General features: G+C 42.3%; 1 protein-coding gene across 1 annotated transcript; it reads right to left on the bottom strand.

The window, feature by feature from the left end:
• Positions 1-8,029: 8,029 nt before the first annotated feature.
• LOC112247964 (transcription elongation factor 1 homolog) lies at positions 8,030-17,599 on the bottom strand. Its single transcript, XM_024416781.2, has 4 exons — positions 17,466-17,599; positions 16,964-17,131; positions 12,282-12,352; positions 8,030-9,407 (listed from the first exon to the last, which is right to left on the bottom strand). Exons 2-4 carry the CDS (start codon positions 17,077-17,079, stop codon positions 9,343-9,345), a joined length of 252 nt encoding a protein of 83 aa, XP_024272549.1. The 5' UTR covers positions 17,080-17,131; positions 17,466-17,599; the 3' UTR covers positions 8,030-9,342.
• Positions 17,600-18,601: the final 1,002 nt, after the last annotated feature.

The raw sequence follows: 18,601 nt of genomic DNA, 5'->3' as shown, positions 1-18,601 counted from the left end.
CACCATCTTGGATCGGGTGCATAACGGACCTTGCATGGAGCCCCAGGCCGAGAGAGATTGACAGTTCTTTTGTGTTTCTTCCATTTGCCAATAATCGCACCAACTGTTGTCACCTTCTCACCAAGCTGCTTGGCGATGGTCTTGTAGCCCATTCCAGCCTTGTGTAGGTCTACAATCTTGTCCCTGACATCCTGGAGAGCTCTTTGGTCTTGGCCATGGTTGAGAGTTTGGAATCTGATTGATTGATTACTTCTGTGGACTGTTGTCTTTTATGCAGGTAACAAACTGAGATTAGGAGCACTCCCTTTAAGAGTGTACTCCTAATCTCAGCTCGTTACCTGTATAAAAGACACCTGGGAGCCAGAAATCTTTCTGATTGAGAGGGGGTCATATACTTATTTCCCTCATTAAAATGCAAATCAATTTATAACATTTTTGACATGCGTTTTTCTGGATTTTTTGTTGTTATTCTGTCTCTCACTGTTCAAATAAACCTACCATTAAAATTATAGACTGATCATTTCTTTGTCAGTGGGCAAACATACAAAATCAGCAGGGGATCAACTACTTTTATCCCTCACTGTATGTCTCTCTCCCACCCTCCTCCCCCTCGTCTCTCCCACCCTCCTCCCTCTCGTCTCTCCCACCCTCCTCCCCCTCGTCTCTCCCACCCTCCTCCCCCTCGTCTCTCCCACCCTCCTCCCCTCGTCTCTCCCACCCTCCACCCCCTCGTCTCTCCCACCCTCCTCCCCCTCGTCTCTCCCACCCTCCTCCCCCTCGTCTCTCCCACCCTCCTCCCCCTCGTCTCTCCCACCCTCCTCCCTCTCGTCTCCCACCCACCCCTCTCGTCTCCCCCCTCCTCCCCTCTCTCCCACCCACCCTCCCCCCTCGTCTCTCCCACCCTCCTCCCCCCCGTCTCTCCCACCCTCCTCCCCCCTCGTCTCTCCCACCCTCCTCCCCCGTCTCTCCCACCCTCCTCCCCCTCGTCTCTCCCACCCTCCTCCCCCTCGTCTCTCCCACCCTCCTCCCCCTCGTCTCTCCCACCCTCCTCCCCCTCGTCTCTCCCACCCTCCTCCCTCTCGTCTCTCCCACCCTCCTCCCTCTCGTCACTCCCACCCTCCTCCCCCTCATCTCTCCCACCTTCCTCCCCCTCTTCATCTAATTTAGTTCTCTCCATCTAATTTACACTTGACACCAAATGGGCCAAAGCTGGTTGAATCAACATTGTTTCCATACCAGTTCAACCAAAACAATCTATGTGATAACGTTGAATCAACACTGTTTCCATACCAGTTCAACCAAAACAATCTATGTGATAACGTTGAATCAACACTGTTTCCATACCAGTTCAACCAAAACAATCTATGTGATAACGTTGAATCAACACTGTTTCCATACCAGTTCAACCAAAACAATTTTGAAAAAGTAATCAACGTAAAGGCATTTCCTATTTATTTACGCAAAATTCAACCTAAATCCAATGACATGGTGAAATGTTTTGATTTCATGTTGAATTCACGTTAGTTGACAACTCAACCAAATGTAAATCAAAACTAGATGTTTTAACATAGTGCACTACTATATACTGTATATAGCCCATTGTGGTCAAATGTAGTGCACTGTGTAGGGAATAGGGTGCCATTTGGGAGGCAGTCATAGTTATCGGGTTGGCAAAGAAAAGCAGACGTGTCTACTCATCTAGCCGTTTTATAAATGAGAGAGTGTGTGTGTATGAGTGTGTTCCGACTCCTGGTGCTATGGTGATGTCTCCTCCCTGACTCACACTCTGTATGCCTGGCACAAAGCCTATGACCCTGGAGTCACAGTCTGTCTGGAGTCTGGACCACACACACTTGACACTGTATACTATCTGGACCACCATGCAACCAGGACCATGGGTATCCCTCTGCTAATGGTGTGTGTGTGTGTGTGTGTGTGTGTGTGTGTGTGTGTGTGTGTGTGTGTGTGTGTGTTGATCAAGTCCAAATGCAAACCACCGAACCCCAGAATACAAAGAGAGTCTACTATCTGTCGTAGTAAATTACAAATATTGGTCTTTGCCTTGCTGCAGTCGCCTGATTACCAAATAGTCTGCCTCCGACGATTATGGAGCCATTAACCGTGTGTGAGAGAGGGGCAGGCAGAGAGAGCACAAGTTGGACACACTCTGGGCCAAGGTAAGTGGCACAGCTACCATTCCCCTTAGCAACCTAGTACAATGGTCATTATTTGGAGTTGTACAGTAACTTCAAACCGACTGTCATTTAGCCTCTACGCACGTCGTTGTTGGACTTCATTTGACTTTCCTCACTCTTGTTCAGTGGAAATAAGCTCGAAGAAGAAGAGCCTTTTGGTTTTATGCATTTTCTACAGGAGCGTGTGAGCTAGGAGTGATGGAGGGCGTGCTCTTTCTTTTGGATGGGCGTCGGAGAAGTGAGAGGTTGCAGTTCAGAATCAGCCGGGAGATGACATGAGCGTTGGTTCATCCCATTGGTTCCATGGGATCCTTGGAACGTCCCTACCGCCTAAACCATGCAAACCGCGAAAGATAAATGAATTGGGGGGCGTTTCTCGCTTATATATTTTTTAATGAAAACATGTTTTACTCTATGTGGTACGGACTCGAGATATCCGATCTGGGACAACGATGGAAGTGCGATGGACGGGTGAGCTTATCACTTATTATTATGAGCTATTAAGCCTGTCATCTCGTGCCGGGTGTTGCGACATTTAGTCTACAACACACCAGTGGCTTAGTATCGAGTTTTATTTATAGATTTTTTGGTACGCTATTCTAAACGAAATCTATACTGAACAAAAATATAAACGCAACATGCAACAATTTCAACGATTTTACTGAGAAACAGTTCATATAAGGAAATCAGTCAATTTAAATACATTCATTAGGCCCTAATTCTTGGATTTCACATGACTGGGCAGAGGTGCTGTAGAACCAGGCCCAGCCAATCAGAATGAGTTTTTCCCCACAAAGGGGCATGATTACAGACAGAAATACTCCTCAATTTCATCAGCTGTCAGGGTGCCTGATCTCAGATGATCATGCAGGTCAAGAAGCCAGATGTGGAGGTCCTGGGCTGGCGTGGTTACACGTGGTCTACGTTTGCGAGGCTGGTCGAGTGTACTGCCAATTTATCTAAAACGACGTTGGAGGCGACTTATGGTAGAGAAATTAACATTAATTACCTGGCAACAGCTCTGGTGGACATTCCTACAGTCAGCATGTCAATTGCATGCTCCCTCAAAATGTAGACATCTGTGGCATTGTGTTGTGTGACAAAACTGCACATTTAAGAGTGGCCGAGTATTGTCCCCAGCACAAGGTGCACCTGTGTAATGATCATGCTGTTTAATAAGTTTCTTGATATGCCACACCTGTCAGGTAGGTGGATTATCTTTTATTTCAGCTCATGAAACATGGGACCAACACTTTACATGTTACATTTCTATTTTTGTTCAGTATAGATGAATAACACTTTGTTTATTGATGGGAAGGAAGCAGGAATTTGTTGATGAATAGACAGGTCCCAAAGACAGGTCCCATTAAAAATAAACATGCACTGTCAAAACTGTCAACAATATCACAGAATATTATTCTACTGTGTTTTATTGGTTAGGTATTTTGTTGTTCTTGGAATGTTGTTTAATTTCTTTATTTTAGGAAGAATTAAAAGGGAAATCAGCAGTTGCTACATCAATTTATTTTACTTATAAAGTAATATGTACCAATTGATTCTTGAAGAATATAGCCTAACTTATAAATAAATGCCTCATGAGCTTAGTTCAACTGTCGTACCCCATCAGAGCCCAAAACATGATTACAACTATCATTTTGATATCTTGCATGCTATGTCAGTGAATTTGAGAGTGGTTGCATTTCTCCAGACCCATCCCCTCAGCTTTTTACAGAAACGGACGAGGAAAGAGCTTTGTTACTGTTTCTACTGCTGATGGCTGCTTTAAGGTCTGTTACTTGAGGGGGAAATGAACAGTGTGCAGTATAAGGCTGAAAGAATCAGTTCACTGCTATTCTGAGAGTAGCTTACTATGTTCCACTTAGAGGCACTGGTCTACCGGATGTACAGTATAGACAAACAAAGAAACCCTAATACACAATCCTCTCACGTAGACGACAAAACAGGTGCTGCTATTAAGAATGGTCAGAAGGTGTCTTTATGGAATAGTCATTACTGTGTATTTAGCCTTCAGTATACTTAGGTGTTCCCTCTTCTACAAAATACCTCTTTCTTTGTCACTAAGTGACGCCAAAAACTATGAGGAACAAAATACAATACATTTGCTACAGATTGATCACGTTGTCAATGGATCCCTAAAGTTCTAGAATAGTGACTCTTGACTCCAGCATCAGTGGCTATAGGGCCTGGAGGAGAGCTGATGCTGTAGACAAACAGCAGCAACATATTGACAGCAGTGCTTTTGTTCCAACAGTAATGTAGAGGAGGAATGTCCTCCTGTAATGATGAGCTTGCTGTTCTCATAGCCTACCAGTAAACACCCTCTTTGCTAGTGTCTACCACATGAGACAGAGAGAGAGAGCGGAAGAGAGGGAGAGAGAGAAAGAGTGCGAGCGAGAGGTAGAAAGCTATAAGCCAGGTAATGAGGGATATAGTGTCAGAATACTTGACGTGTCGGACTTGTTTTGGCACTTCCTGTCAATGACGATGAGAGGGGAAGTAGACAGACAGGAAGAAGGTTGGTGCGAGTTTTGACAGAGTGGGAATCTCATTTCCTCTATTCAAGGTGCAGGTTACACCATGTGATTGATGGGCTGGAATATCAGTCAATCAAGATATAAACCTTAAATTCAACATTAGTGGTAGAAAGAGTGTGTGTGAGAGAGAGGAGTAAACTCGATGTCTGTAAACCAGCCCCGAGTTCTCCACAGGGAACTGTCCATGGTGCTGATACATTCCATCTCTCCCTCTCCTCTTCCACACCCAGCTGTTGATTGACATCCACTGTCTCTAATTAGAAAGTGAGAGTGTGGTTGAGTCATGCTGACTGCCTTATTCACAATGGGACAGGCAGAGAGAGGAGGTAGAGAGCAGGAGGGAGGGAGGCAGGAAGAGAGGAAAATAAAAGGGGGAGAGAGGACGAGAGAGAGAGAGAGTGGGAGAGGACGAGAGAGAGAGAATGAGACAGGCAGGCAGGGAGAGAGCTACAGTAGGTTAAAAGCTTGTTTGATACCAGTTCACTTCAGGCACCGATTTCTGTCTTTCTTTGTGTACAGTGCATGTTATTGTTTGTTTTCTAATCCAACACTTTTCTTTCCCAGGCCACCATTTTCACAGATGTCTTCGGCCCCCTCCCTCCCATCTGTCATTCTACGAGTGAAGAATGAAGAAGAGGAGAGAATGATAGAGGGGAGAAGACAGGATGGAGGGAGGAGTTCATACCCGGTGCTCCCGTCTCGACCACGGGTATTCTTGGGTTGATAATACAGATGTCGATGTTATTGCTTGAGAATACGCGTAGCCGAGTGGAAGCTATTGCATCGACAATTGACCTATAATCATTCCAACAAAAATACTATTATTTTTTATGGACGAGGTATATTCCCTTTCTATTTTTTTTTCTCGCTTTATTGAAAAGATAGTGTTGGAAAGACAGGACAGATAGGGGAAGGGTCAAAGGTCAGTGGGCCGGATTCAAAGCCATGCCGTCTCTGGTATGCATGCCATGTCAGCGGCTGCTGGACGACACAGGCCACTCACTTCCTATATACATTTTTCACCTATATAGTATAGCGCCCAATCAACTCCTTAACAAGTGTGTAGGGATAAAGAGGAACCTTGTATTTTCACCTGTGCTGGTTTATGACAACACTACCACCACCCTGTGACTCCACCCCTCTCTCTCCCATCACTATTTACATAACCACATGCTACAACTGTGAGTGGGACTTTGACGTCTGCAGCGACAGCTAGAGACGGTAACACATGAAGACATGTTAAGGCTTTGCATCACAGAGGCTGACATACCATATCAGCACCAGATACTGTAGACTGATCTAGGACCAGCTTTCCCTCCCAAGGCTAAAACTAACCTTAGATCAGTGTCTAGGGACAACTTTAAGGACTACATTGTGGTGGCTGACGTGTCAGCTCCAGATAGAAGTTGCCTTTAGGCATAGATCTAGGATCAATTCACCCTCCCCAAATCCTAACCTAAATCACTTCTGGTGAAGATGCCCAAATTGACCTGTGTCCAGAGGCAGCTTCACTCTACTCCGACATCCATCTCACCAAGGGATCTGGGGAATATTTTGATAGCCTGGCCCCAGTTAAACTAGACTGAATTCTGCGCTCACAATGAAACACTGTGTTCAGTCTGGTCTACCCAGGCTACTACATTGTCAAGGCTCTGGTGTATTCATTAATGCACACTGTAGCAAAATGTTTTGAAACTCTAAACTTTTGTAACAAAAACAAGAGTTTCTTATTGGACAAGTTTAGGTATGTCCCTCAATGTTTCAGAGTGTTGGCTTTCGTTTGGTTCATAATAAATACACCCCCTAACTGATGAATGGTTGCAGATTGGCATTCTCTAGAGGTGTTGGGGAGAAATGTATTGAAATACATTTTAGTACATTATTGTTGATAATGTATTTCCAATAAATCAACGTTAGGTTTCCTTGTATATTTTGTCATTTCATGGCATTGTTTTGTAATAATAATTTAACTTGCAGAGCTTTTCATTACAGAAAATCTCAAAGCACATAAAAAAGCTAAACTAAATTAAAATTCAGACGGTAGAGATGGACATCGAATGTCTCCATTTGGCTTCTGGTGAAAGGCTGGGAGTTGAGGCCGTTTGGATTGGAAAGGCAGTGTAGCTTCAGCAGACGGGGCATTGATGGTACAGCCAGAGAGAAACAAACTGGCCCGGAGCGCTTCATCAGTGCACCACATCTGCGCCTCTGATGGCCAGTTCCTCTATAGCACCCGTTCCTCCATTGCCAAACTTGTAGCACCCACCTGGGTGACGCCACGGCAGCTGAAAAGCGCACGAAAAACCACTACATTTTGTCAGTGGTTAAGAACATTCCCAGAGCCTCTTCTGCAATCTCTAGACACAGCATGCAGTACTTGTCATTCTTCCTAACAGATGAAACAAAGCCGTGGCCACATTATTTGGATGCAGACAGCCAGTTGTAAGCCAAAAAGGTAGACTTTTTATCCCAATTCTGCAACTCTTGAGTTAATACCATGAGATGAAAGTTATCAAACGCCGCAAAAATATTTTAGCACAAAGCTACTGTACCTAACACCACTGTACCTAACACCACTGTACCTAACACCACTGTACCTAACACCACTGTACCTAACACCACTGTACCTAACACCACTGTACCTAACACCACTGTACCTAACACCACTGTACCTAACACCATCAACTGTTTCTATGCCCTGTAAACATTCCTTACTAATTTTCATTGTGTTTAAATGCAGCAATTACATGCACATACATTATGCAACTTGTTGATGGTGGATGTGTAAAAGTTACTAAAATGGCAAGTTGTGTGAGCACAGCTCCAGGTGTCTAGAAACAAAATACTTGTTACCTTGGAAACGGTTGCCATGGCACCGTTGTGTGGGTTATTGGCAGCCTTGACAACAGAGACTAGAGTGACACTTGACCTCACATGCTGAATGAGAGGAGAGATTGAGATAGGGATGGAGGGATAGAACAAACTGATAACCACTCATCATCGTGATCATAACTCATTGTCAATATCCACAGCTGAGAACCATGGGTACGCACACAATCACACAAATGCATTGGGGCATACATACACACACGGTGCTCACATCTGAGTTATGACGAGGAAAATGTTAAGGTTTTAGTGGTAAACTGTACAGTTTGGCGGTTTCCTCTAGCTAGCCTATTATCAGGAAATGAAACGGCATGTCTCTCCAGTAGAAACATGCTCTATATACTATAGAGTTTTGCTGGTTAACTCTCAGACCCATCGACACAGACACATTCATTGTGGATGTCAAAATACAACACTTTTTAATTTGTCACATTGAAAATAAAAATCATTACAATATTACAAAGGGCAACCAATTGCAAATCATTGGCAATTTTCTTATCATTTGAAAAACTAAAATAATCAAATCAATAATACTAATTTGACCTACTGTTTATGTACCATCCTACCTCTCCCTTTTAGTACATTTTTTCTAACAAAGGAATGGTGCAACATGTCTTCAGGGAGATACCGTAACCGTTTTCACATTAAGGAAAAGGACCTGGGATATTCATAGAAAATATTTCAGAAACCACTTGAGAGTTTAGACTGTTCCAGAAAGCAGGATCAATGACTTAGCCAGCTAACAGTCCCAACAAAATCCAACTTGAAATCGTCATGGTATAATTGACTTGACAACCAACAACAACCCATATTCAAGTTTAGCTTTCTAAATATAAAATAAAGATATATTTAACTGCATATCAAAGTTAGCTGGCTAACTTAACAATCCTACTTTCTGGAACACCCCACTAGTTTACTCTGCATAAACACACTCAGATTTACACCGAATATACCCCAATGGAATGACCCAACACTATGGTATTGCTGTACACTGTGGTATTGTGTATCTCTGTACACAGGGGAGAGTAAAAACTAATTGTGGTAAAACAAAAACTAACCCAAGAGCAGCAACTAACTGTATAATCCTACCAGTAAGCTAGGAGCCATGACAACTGACCGCTAAAATGAAGTCTGTATGAATTAAAACGGTGAGTAGGGGAATAGGTTGACTTAACCAGAGTCATATATACCTCTAAGGTTACATCCCAAATGGAACCATATTCCCTATATTGTGCACTACTTTCCACCCGAGCCCTACGGGAGCAGGTCAAAAGTAGTGCCCTACATAGTGAATGGGGTGCCATTTGGGGCGTAATCTATATAGAGCTCTGGACTGAACTATGGCTACGCAAGACAGTCTCGGTGGACGCCAGGTCACTAGTGTGGGAGATGTGCGGTGAGGTAAAGGTCAGAGGTTGCTTACCAGGCTGACTACATTGTAGGCATCTGCCAGATCTCACAACGTCTGGATAGTTGGTTCACATATCAGCTAACCACATGACACAGCAATATGATGCCCAACAGCAGTTGATGACGTGGCACGCAACTATTGGTTGATGCAATGCGACGTCTGCAATGTAGTCGGCCTGGAACGGGACCATCATCTTGAGCTGAAGACTGGCAGTGATTGGTGAGAAACAGACGAGCGCCACCTCTAAATCAGCTTCCTGTTCCAACGTGAGGTCTTCCGCCCCGGTGAGCCTGGGCTACTGATTGGCTGCTTCACAAGCGTCTATCCAATCACTGTACACATCCACAGGCTCTGACAGATCTTAGAGAGTAAGGTAAGGACATGTAACTTATATACACACAACCTAGAAAATGTTAGCAACAGGAGATTGGAGTAAATGTGACTTGCATGCAACTGCCTAGTCATTGGTGCATTTACATTTGAGCCATTTATCAGATGCTCTTATCCAGAGCAACTTACAGTCTAACTGTGCTGTTAGCATTCCTGATGTTAAAATACCTATAAAACATTCTTATCATAATAGCCAATCCCATTGGAATTGGGCATTACATCCTTCGGAAATGACAATTGCTGCAGCCTTATTGATTTACGTATCAACTAGTACGGTTACATGCACACAATAATGCGATTATTGTGGATAGTCAGATTAATATAATAGTTTGATTAAAAACGGCCTATATGCCCACACGTCTTGTCTCAAGAAAATGTCAAATGTTTAATACCCCCAAACACCAAGTTAGTCATACCTCATTTCAAAGTAGGCCATTATCACTGTCAATGGTGAATGGTAATTCTTCACATTTTACTGGTGAAATGTTCAGACTGCCTGTCAATCATTTGATCTCAATCAGTTTCATGGGAATATGAATTGAGATCTTCTTGAATTACTGTTTTGTGACCAAATGGAAGCAGATGGTGTTAAAATATGAACATTTCTTGTTATTTTGCATCAAAGCGTTGCCTGCGGCGTGCACACTGTTGAGTCTTGTTAAAAAAAGAGGACTACTCAGCTTCAGATAAGAAATGACAGAAGAGGTGTTTCTGGTGTAACATCACAGGCCTGGTAAAGCAGACTATATGCCATTATATTCAGATCTGCTATGTAAAACACGAATTACACATTGCGATCCTGTGAGACATTGACTTCACTTTGTTCTAACGTTACTAAACGAGCACCATTGTGAGAAGTGATAATCTTCCATTTGTAATAAGGGATGAGAAGGACTATTAGTTGTCGGCTACATCTAGAGTGATTTTGAGCACTTAGAATCTTGGTGCTGAAAGGACAGCAGTGGTCCTCGTGTCGTTCTGGGGCCCGTGGAGTTATGACCATCGTGACGGACACGCTGTGAATGTGGATCCTAGCTCTCGTTGGTGTCGTGGTAAAGGTCCATGCGGTGGATCAGTTTGTCTGCATACGCAATAGAGGGGGGGCACGTTTCTGTAAGCTAAGCACTCAGTAGGTCGAGTTCAAGTGCATTGTACAAGACTGTTTTGAGGACAGCCGTTTTCGCGAACCCTGGTCAAGTTTTTGTCACGTCGGATTTGGCCTCTCAAAGTGGTCACGCCTCCGACCGACGGGCCTCTACACACACGCCTACAGTTCATCCTTCAGGCCATCGCCAGAGAGAAAAACAAACACAGTAATACCACCATTTAGGCTACCTACCTATAGGCTGCTATAGACTACATATTGATATAGTTTGTCATTCTATCGTTTATGGGACTTGTGGTCATTATAAATAAATAATATTTAGGCCTATCAGAATTAATTTGACCATGCAGCCCCGTGTTCTCAATTTGAAAAATGTGAGGGAGATCCGCAAAAAAAGTATTAACATACTAACTTGAAATAAATAAATAAATAAATATTATTATTTTGTATTATTACTTAGAATTAAATTACGAAACAAAATATGCCTTATAGGCTATGCAATCATTCTACAGTGCCTTGGAATTCACGTTTAGAAAGATGAGTTTGGCTGGTCTTTGGTTTGAGGATCATGCGGTGAGCTATGAAAGCCTAGTCTGTTAATTTAACTTATACTCCCATGCCTTAATCACAGTCTGCACACATCTATTTTGTAACAATATCTTGGAATAAAATAGAATATATTTGAAAATTATAGTTTCCCAAATGAAAATAGTTTACAAATGCATACAGGCCATACTTCCGTAGTGACTAGTTCAGTTGTGCTGAATATTTACAGTTGATAGTTTAAGTTTGGAACAGGACTAAAGTTGTCTCTTTTTTTTTTTTTAGACAATAGCCTGTATAGAAATCACAACGTCTCCGGTGCTGCAGCATGCGCTCAGGTGTTCTCTGCTCTGTTGTGGTATTAACAAAAGACTCTGATCGTCTCCGGTGCTGCAGCATGCGCTCAGGTGTTCTCTGCTCTGTTGTGGTATTAACAAAAGACTCTGATCGTCTCCGGTGCTGCAGCATGCGCTCAGGTGTTCTCTGCTCTGTTGTGGTATTAACAAAAGACTCTGATCGTCTCCGGTGCTGCAGCATGCGCTCAGGTGTTCTCTGCTCTGTTGTGGTATTAACAAAAGACTCTGATCGTCTCCGGTGCTGCAGCATGCGCTCAGGTGTTCTCTGCTCTGTTGTGGTATTAACAAAAGACTCTGATCGTCTCCGGTGCTGCAGCATGCGCTCAGGTGTTCTCTGCTCTGTTGTGGTATTAACAAAAGACTCTGATCGTCTCCGGTGCTGCAGCATGCGCTCAGGTGTTCTCTGCTCTGTTGTGGTATTAACAAAAGACTCTGATCGTCTCCAGTGATGTAAAATGATGTAGAATTTCATGAAATGTTTATAAAAGCCCATTTGGTCTCATAACAAAATAAGAGATTCACGCAGTGCTTTTATTATAATGGATATCTTTTCCCCCTCCTTGTCCGTGGAGGTCTGTGAATCCACCACCGTCGGGCCACTTTGTCATGTACAAAGTGAAGAACAGTTTTTATAAAACTGCATATGGGGCGGCAGGTAGCCTAGTGGTTAAAGCGTTGGACTAGTAACCGAAAGGTTGCAAGATCGAATCCCCGAGCTGACAAGGTAAACATCTGTCGTTCTGCAGTTTAATATCAAATTATTAGTGTGCATGTAAACATACTCAATGTGATTATGAGAACAATAGCTGTTGTGTGAGTTCAATAGACTTCAAAGGATACAGGTAATGGGGGTTTGGAACTCCTCCAGGCAAACTGTGCATGATATTATCCCAGTATTTCTGGTCCTTTCCCTGTTGGCAATACAAGAAAAGTTTAAACAAAGTATTAATAAATAGTTGCATCATTAAAATGTCAGAGCTACAGCCTGAGGTGCAGTACCTCCTAGAGAAATACACTAAAATATATAAACATTACACACAAGTATGTGGATATCCCTTCAAATTAGTAGATTTGGCTATTTCAGCCACACCCGTCACTGACAGGTGTATAAAATTGAGCACACCGCCATGCAATCTCCATAGACAAACAATGGCAGTAGAATGGCCTTACTGAAGAGCTCAGTGACTTTAAAGATGATTCCGCCTTTCCAACAAGTCAGTTTGTCCAAATTCTGCCCTGCATGAACTGCCCTGGTCAACTGTAAGTGCTGTTAATGTGAAGTGGAAACATCTAGGAGCAACAACAGCTCTGCCGCGAAGTGGTAGGTCACACAAGTTCACAGAACAGGACCACCGAGTGCTGAAGCACCCATGAAACCCATCTGTCCTCGGTTGCAACACTCACTATCGAGTTCCAAACTGCCCCTTGAAGCAACGTCAGCACAATAACTTTTCATCGGGAGCTTCACGAAATGTTTCCCTTGCCGAGCAGCCGCACAGAAGCCTAAGATCACCATGTGCAATGCCAAGTGTCGGCTGGAGTGGTGTAAAGCACGCCGCAATTGGGACTCTGGAGCAGTGGAAACACGTTCTCTGGGGTGATGAATCATGCTTCACCGTCTGCAGTCCAACAGGCTAATCTGGGTTTGGTGGATGCCAGGAGAACGCTACCTGCCCCAATGCATAGTGCTAACTGTAAAGTTTGGTGGAGGAGAAATAGTCTGGGGCTGTTTTTCCATGGTTTGTGCTAGGCCCCTTAGTTCCAGTGAAGGGAAATCTTAATGCTACAGAATACAATGACAGTCTAGACGATTCTGTGCTTCCAACTTTGTGGCAACAGTTTAGGGAAAGCCCTTTCCTGTTTCAGCATGTCAATTCCCCTGTGCACAAAGTGAGGTCCATACAGAAATGGTTTGTCGAGATCCGTGTAGAAGAACTTGACTGGCCTGCACTAAGCCCTGACCTCAACCCCATCGAACATCTTTAGGATGATTTGGAAAGCCGAGCAAGCCAGGCCCCACAGCAATGCTCCAACATCTAGTGGAAAGCCTTTTCAAAAGAGTGTAGGCTGTTATAGCATAAAAGGAGTGGACCAACTCCATATTAATGGCCATTGACTTTGGAATGTGATGTTCGACAAGCAGGTGTCCACATACTTATGGTCACTTTGTGTGCTTTTGACCAGGGCACATAGGGTTCTGGGCAAAGTACGCATGGAATAGGGTGCCATTTGAGAGGTAACGTCTGTGTATGCTATCCTTGATGCAGTAAAAAATGTAAAACATTGAACAATGAAGCTTTACGCAACATATTTTTTAGTGCTAACCCATTACACCTCTTCCTTTACTGAATTTGCAGGTTTTACGCACCAGTCAAACCTTTGGAAGAGCGCGATGGTTCTCTTTTGATTTGCCATTTGGGAGATAGCCATACTGTACTTTATTTATTTTTTCTTTAGGGAACAGATCAGCTTTAATATTGCAGATAGATTGTAGCTTCCATCAATGTTTACACACACACACACACACACACACACACTATACTAGAGGTCGACCGATTAATAGGTATGGCCGATTTCAAGTTTTCATTATAAAAATGGGTCATCTGCATTTTTGGACGACGATTATGGCCGATTACATTGCAATGCATGAGGAAACGTTGCAGGCTGACCACCTGTTACGCGAGTGCAGCAAGTAGCCAAGGTAAGTTTCTAGCTAGCATTAAACTTCTTATAAAAACAATCAATCTTCACATAACCACTAGTTAACCTAGTAATATCATCAACCATGTGTAGTTTACTAGCTTGCCCTGCGTTGCATATAATCAATGCGGTGCCTGTTAATTTATCATCGAATCACAGCCTACTTCGCCAAACGGGGGATGATTTAACAAAAGCGCACTCACGAAAAAAGCACAATCGTTGCACGAATGTACCTACCCATAAACATCAATGCCTTTCTTAAAATCAATACACAGAAGTATATATATTTTTAAACCTGCATATTTAGTTTTTTTTTTTAATTATGTTAGCAGGTAATATTAACTAGGGAAATTGTGTCACTTCTCTTGCGTTCATTGCACTCAGAGTCAAGGTATATGCAACTGTTTGGGCCGCCGGGCTCATTGCGAACTAATTTGCAAGAATTGTACATAATTATGACATAGCATTGAAGGTTGTGCAATGTAACAGCAATATTAAGACTTATGGTTGCCACCCGTCTGATAAAATACGGAACGCTTCGTATTTCACTGAAATAAACGTTTTGTTTTCGAAATTATAGTTTCCGGATTTGACCATATTAATGACCAAAGACTCATATTTATGTGTTTATTATACTATAATTAAGTTTATGATTTGATACTTGATAGAGCAGTCTGAGCTGTGGTAGGCAGCATCAGGCTCGTAAGCATTCATTCAGCACTTTACTGCGTTTGCCAGCAGCTCTTAGCAATACTTGAATCACAGCGCTGTTTATGACATCAAGCCTATCCACTCCTGAGATTAGGCTGGCAATACTAAAGTGCCTATTACAACATACAATAGACAAAGGTATATGAAATACAAATGGTATAGAGAGAAATAGTTGATGTTATAATTCCTAATAATAACTACAACCTAAAACTTCTTAACTGGGAATATTGAAGAACTGGGAATATTGAACCACCAGCTTTCATAGGTTCTGAGCAACGAACTTAAACGTTAGCTTTTTACATGGCACATATTGCACTTTTACTTTCTTCTCCAACACTGTGTTTTTGTATTATTTAAACCAAATTGAGCATGTTTCATTATTTATGAGACTAAATTGATTTTATTTATGCATTATATTAAGTTAAAATAAAAAAAAAGTGTTCACTGTTCATTCAGTATCGTTGTAATTGTCATTATTACAAATACATTAAAAAAAAAATATTTACAAAATAATAATAAATAATATATATATATATCCTTTTTTTTAAACGGCCGATTAATCGGTATCGGCTTTTTTGGGTCCTTCAATTATCGGTATTGAAAAATTATAAAATCGGTCGACCTCTACATGGTACCAATCAAAAGTTTGGACACCTACTCATTCCAGGGTTTTTTCTTTATTTTTCATATTTTCTACATTGTAGAATAATAGTGAAGACATCAAAACTATGAAATAACACATGGAATCATGTAGTACCCCAAAAAAGTGTTTGAAAAATGTCATATTTTGATTTGTTTAAGTGCCAAGAGTGTGCAAAGCATCAACGCAAAGTGTGGCTACTTTGAAGAATCTAAAATATATTTAGAATTGTTCACTTTTTTGGCTACCACATGATTCCATGTGTTATTTCATAGTTTTGATGTCATCACTGTTATTCTACAATGTAGAAAATGGTAAAAATAAAGAAAAGTATGCATATATAAACTCAGCAACAAAATAAATAAATTGCAATGTCTGTACTGTGAGACACCTAAGACAGCGCTTCAGGGAGACAGGACAGACAGCTGATCGTCCTCGCAGTGGCAGACCACGTGTAACAACACCTGCACAGGATCAGTACAGCCGAACATCACACCTGCAGGACAGGTACAGGATGGCAACAACAACTGCCCGAGTTACACCAGGAACGCACAATCCCTCCATCAGTGCTCAGACTGTCCGCAATAGGCTGAGAGAGGCTGGAATGAGGGCTTGTAGGCCTGTTGTAAGGCAGGTCCTCACCAGACATCACTGGCAACAATGTCACCTATGGGCAGAAACCCACCGTCGCTGGACAAGACAGGACTGGCAAAAACTGCTCTTCAGTGACGAGTCGCAGTTTTGTCTCACCAGGGGTGATGGTCGGATTCGCATTTATCATAGAAGGAATGAGCGTTACACGAGGCCTGTACTCCGGAGCGGGATCGATTTGGAGGTGGGGGGTCCGTCATGGTCTGGGACAGAATGTCACAGCATCATCTGGTGCAGTCCATGAGGGGGAGATGCACTGCAGTACTTAATGCAGCTGGTGGCCATACCAGATACTGACTGGACACATTATTCCATTTATGTTAGTCACATGTCTGTGGAACTTGTTCATTTCTCAGAACAAGACTAGACTGATGAGTTTCAGAAGAAAGTTCTTTGTCTCTAGCCATTTAGAGCCTGTAATCGAACCCACAAATACTGATGCTCCAGATACTCAACAAGTCTAAAGAAGGCCGGTTATATTGCTTCTTTAATCAGGAATCAAGTTTTCAGCTGTGCTAACATAAAAGGGTTTTCCAATGATCAATAAGCCTTTAAAAATGATAAAAAACTTGGATTAGCTAACACAACGTGCCATTGGAGTGATGGTTGCTGATAATGGGCCTCTGTACACCTATGTAGATATTCTATTTTTTTTTAAATCAGACATGAACAATGTCGACACTGTATTTCTGATCAATTTGATGTTATTTTAAATGACAAAAAAAGTGTTTTTCCTTAAAAAACAAGAACATTTCTAAGTGACCCCAAACTTCTGAACGGGAGTATATATACACTTAATATACTGTACTTTGTTACTTACATTTTCACATCACATGACTTTTCGTGATTGCAGAACGGACAGGTGAATTGAGTGTCCAAATTTCCAGTAAGCTTCTTCTTTGGGGGGGGCTTTCTCTTGGACTTGCGGCGACCCATATTAGGTAGTCTTCACGTGTACCGTAACGTTAGCTAGATAGTTGGCTAAACTCTGTGGAGCAAATGTACATCAAAGACAAATAATGCAATTTTGTAACGGAATGGATCGCAGTCGTTCAATCAACTCAACGTTTTGTAAACTGTAAATTAACAATATAATCCTGCTAGCTAGCTAGGTGCATGTAGCTAGCTAGTTTAGCTACTACAACAACAACGTGTGTTGTTGTCATAAACTCAGTCAACTCTCCAACATCTTTCCTTGCCGATGGTATAGTATCATGAAACCGAATGGTTCGTTATTAATAATGGAAAGAACAACATTATATATAATCAAGCTAGCTTATATTATATAATTGTTCCATTAAACCATGTATTTGTTTAGCTACCTTTCCTAAGACCACACTCCGGCTTTTTGGTGAAGATAGCAAGCAAGGAGAACCGGAAGTTCTTCTTCTTCTTTAAAGTTACGGCAAACTACACCTATTGGTGTATTGCCGCCACCTAATGTACGGAGTATTGAAACAAAACACACAAACAGTCACACTGAGTCCCCAGAAATGCCCAGGCACACACACAAAGATGCCTATTTTCTCCGATTTCCTCTCCGTTTGTGCTGTGTAGTTGAAAACCAAAGTAATAAATGCTATAAAGTCCACCTTAATATGCAAAATGTCATGATCCCTCTGTTAACACGGAACATATTGTTTCTACTACTACAATCACTTTTTCAAATTCACTCCTTCCACTCGTCTCAATGCCTCCAGATACATTCTGGACAGCCCTTATTCTTGCCACTTCCGTCCCCTTCACCCTAACAGGACACTTCAGAAATGCGGGTGCATGTTCACCACCACAGTTGCAGCATTTAGGCTCAGCTGGCATAGAATACACCTCCCGTCCACATACACTTGACACATGGCCAAATAATGTATATTTATCACACTGCATGTGTTTGGGCATGAAGGCTCTTGCAGGAAATCCCATATAACCCAAATACACGTGAGAAGGGAGACTCTTGATTTTTTTTAAAACACACACAATAGAATGGCTGGATGGAGTGGGTTTCCGCACCCCATCTTTCAATGCGGGTCCGTCGTTGTGCACCAACCACTTGACCCAATTCTTCATGTATATCCTTTGCATTTTCTTCCAGAGATAACACCATTGATAACACTCATCGACGCCACCTCATCCAACGCATCCACAATTTTAATAGAGACTTCAAACGGATCTCCCAGGAAACAACCTCGAGCCAAAACCCATATTCCAACCAAAAACTACTCAGAACTAGATTTGGATTTACTAGGTTCCACTACCACTTTACTTCTCTTATTTCCGTTTGCATTCGTCACTGTAATCAAATGATTCTCATCTCCACTCGACACGCCATCTGATTCAAACAGAACATCTGCTTCCGCCATTTTTCCTCCTGAGATCGCCTTCAGAACCGGATGTTAACATGAACAACTGTCGTCATCTTCTTCTTTGTCTTCTTTAAGTTTTATTGGCGAATCGCAACCAA

The sequence above is a fragment of the Oncorhynchus tshawytscha genome, unplaced genomic scaffold (assembly GCF_018296145.1).
Source record: "Oncorhynchus tshawytscha isolate Ot180627B unplaced genomic scaffold, Otsh_v2.0 Un_contig_4934_pilon_pilon, whole genome shotgun sequence".
Taxonomy (NCBI): Eukaryota; Metazoa; Chordata; class Actinopteri; order Salmoniformes; family Salmonidae; genus Oncorhynchus; species Oncorhynchus tshawytscha.
The sequence above is the reverse complement of the archived record's forward strand: the minus strand, read 5'-3'. Positions and strand labels throughout refer to the sequence as shown.

Coding starts and splice junctions, on each gene's coding strand:
- LOC112247964 (XM_024416781.2), bottom strand. CDS start 17,079: ATGGGTCGCCGCAAGTCCAAGAGAAAGCCCCCCCCAAAGAAGAAGCTT. Junction 12,353..16,963: donor AAGTCATGTGATGTGAAAAT/GTAAGTAACAAA, acceptor TATTGCCAACAG/GGAAAGGACCAGAAATACTG. Junction 9,408..12,281: donor GTTCCAAACCCCCATTACCT/GTATCCTTTGAA, acceptor TTACTCTCTAAG/ATCTGTCAGAGCCTGTGGAT.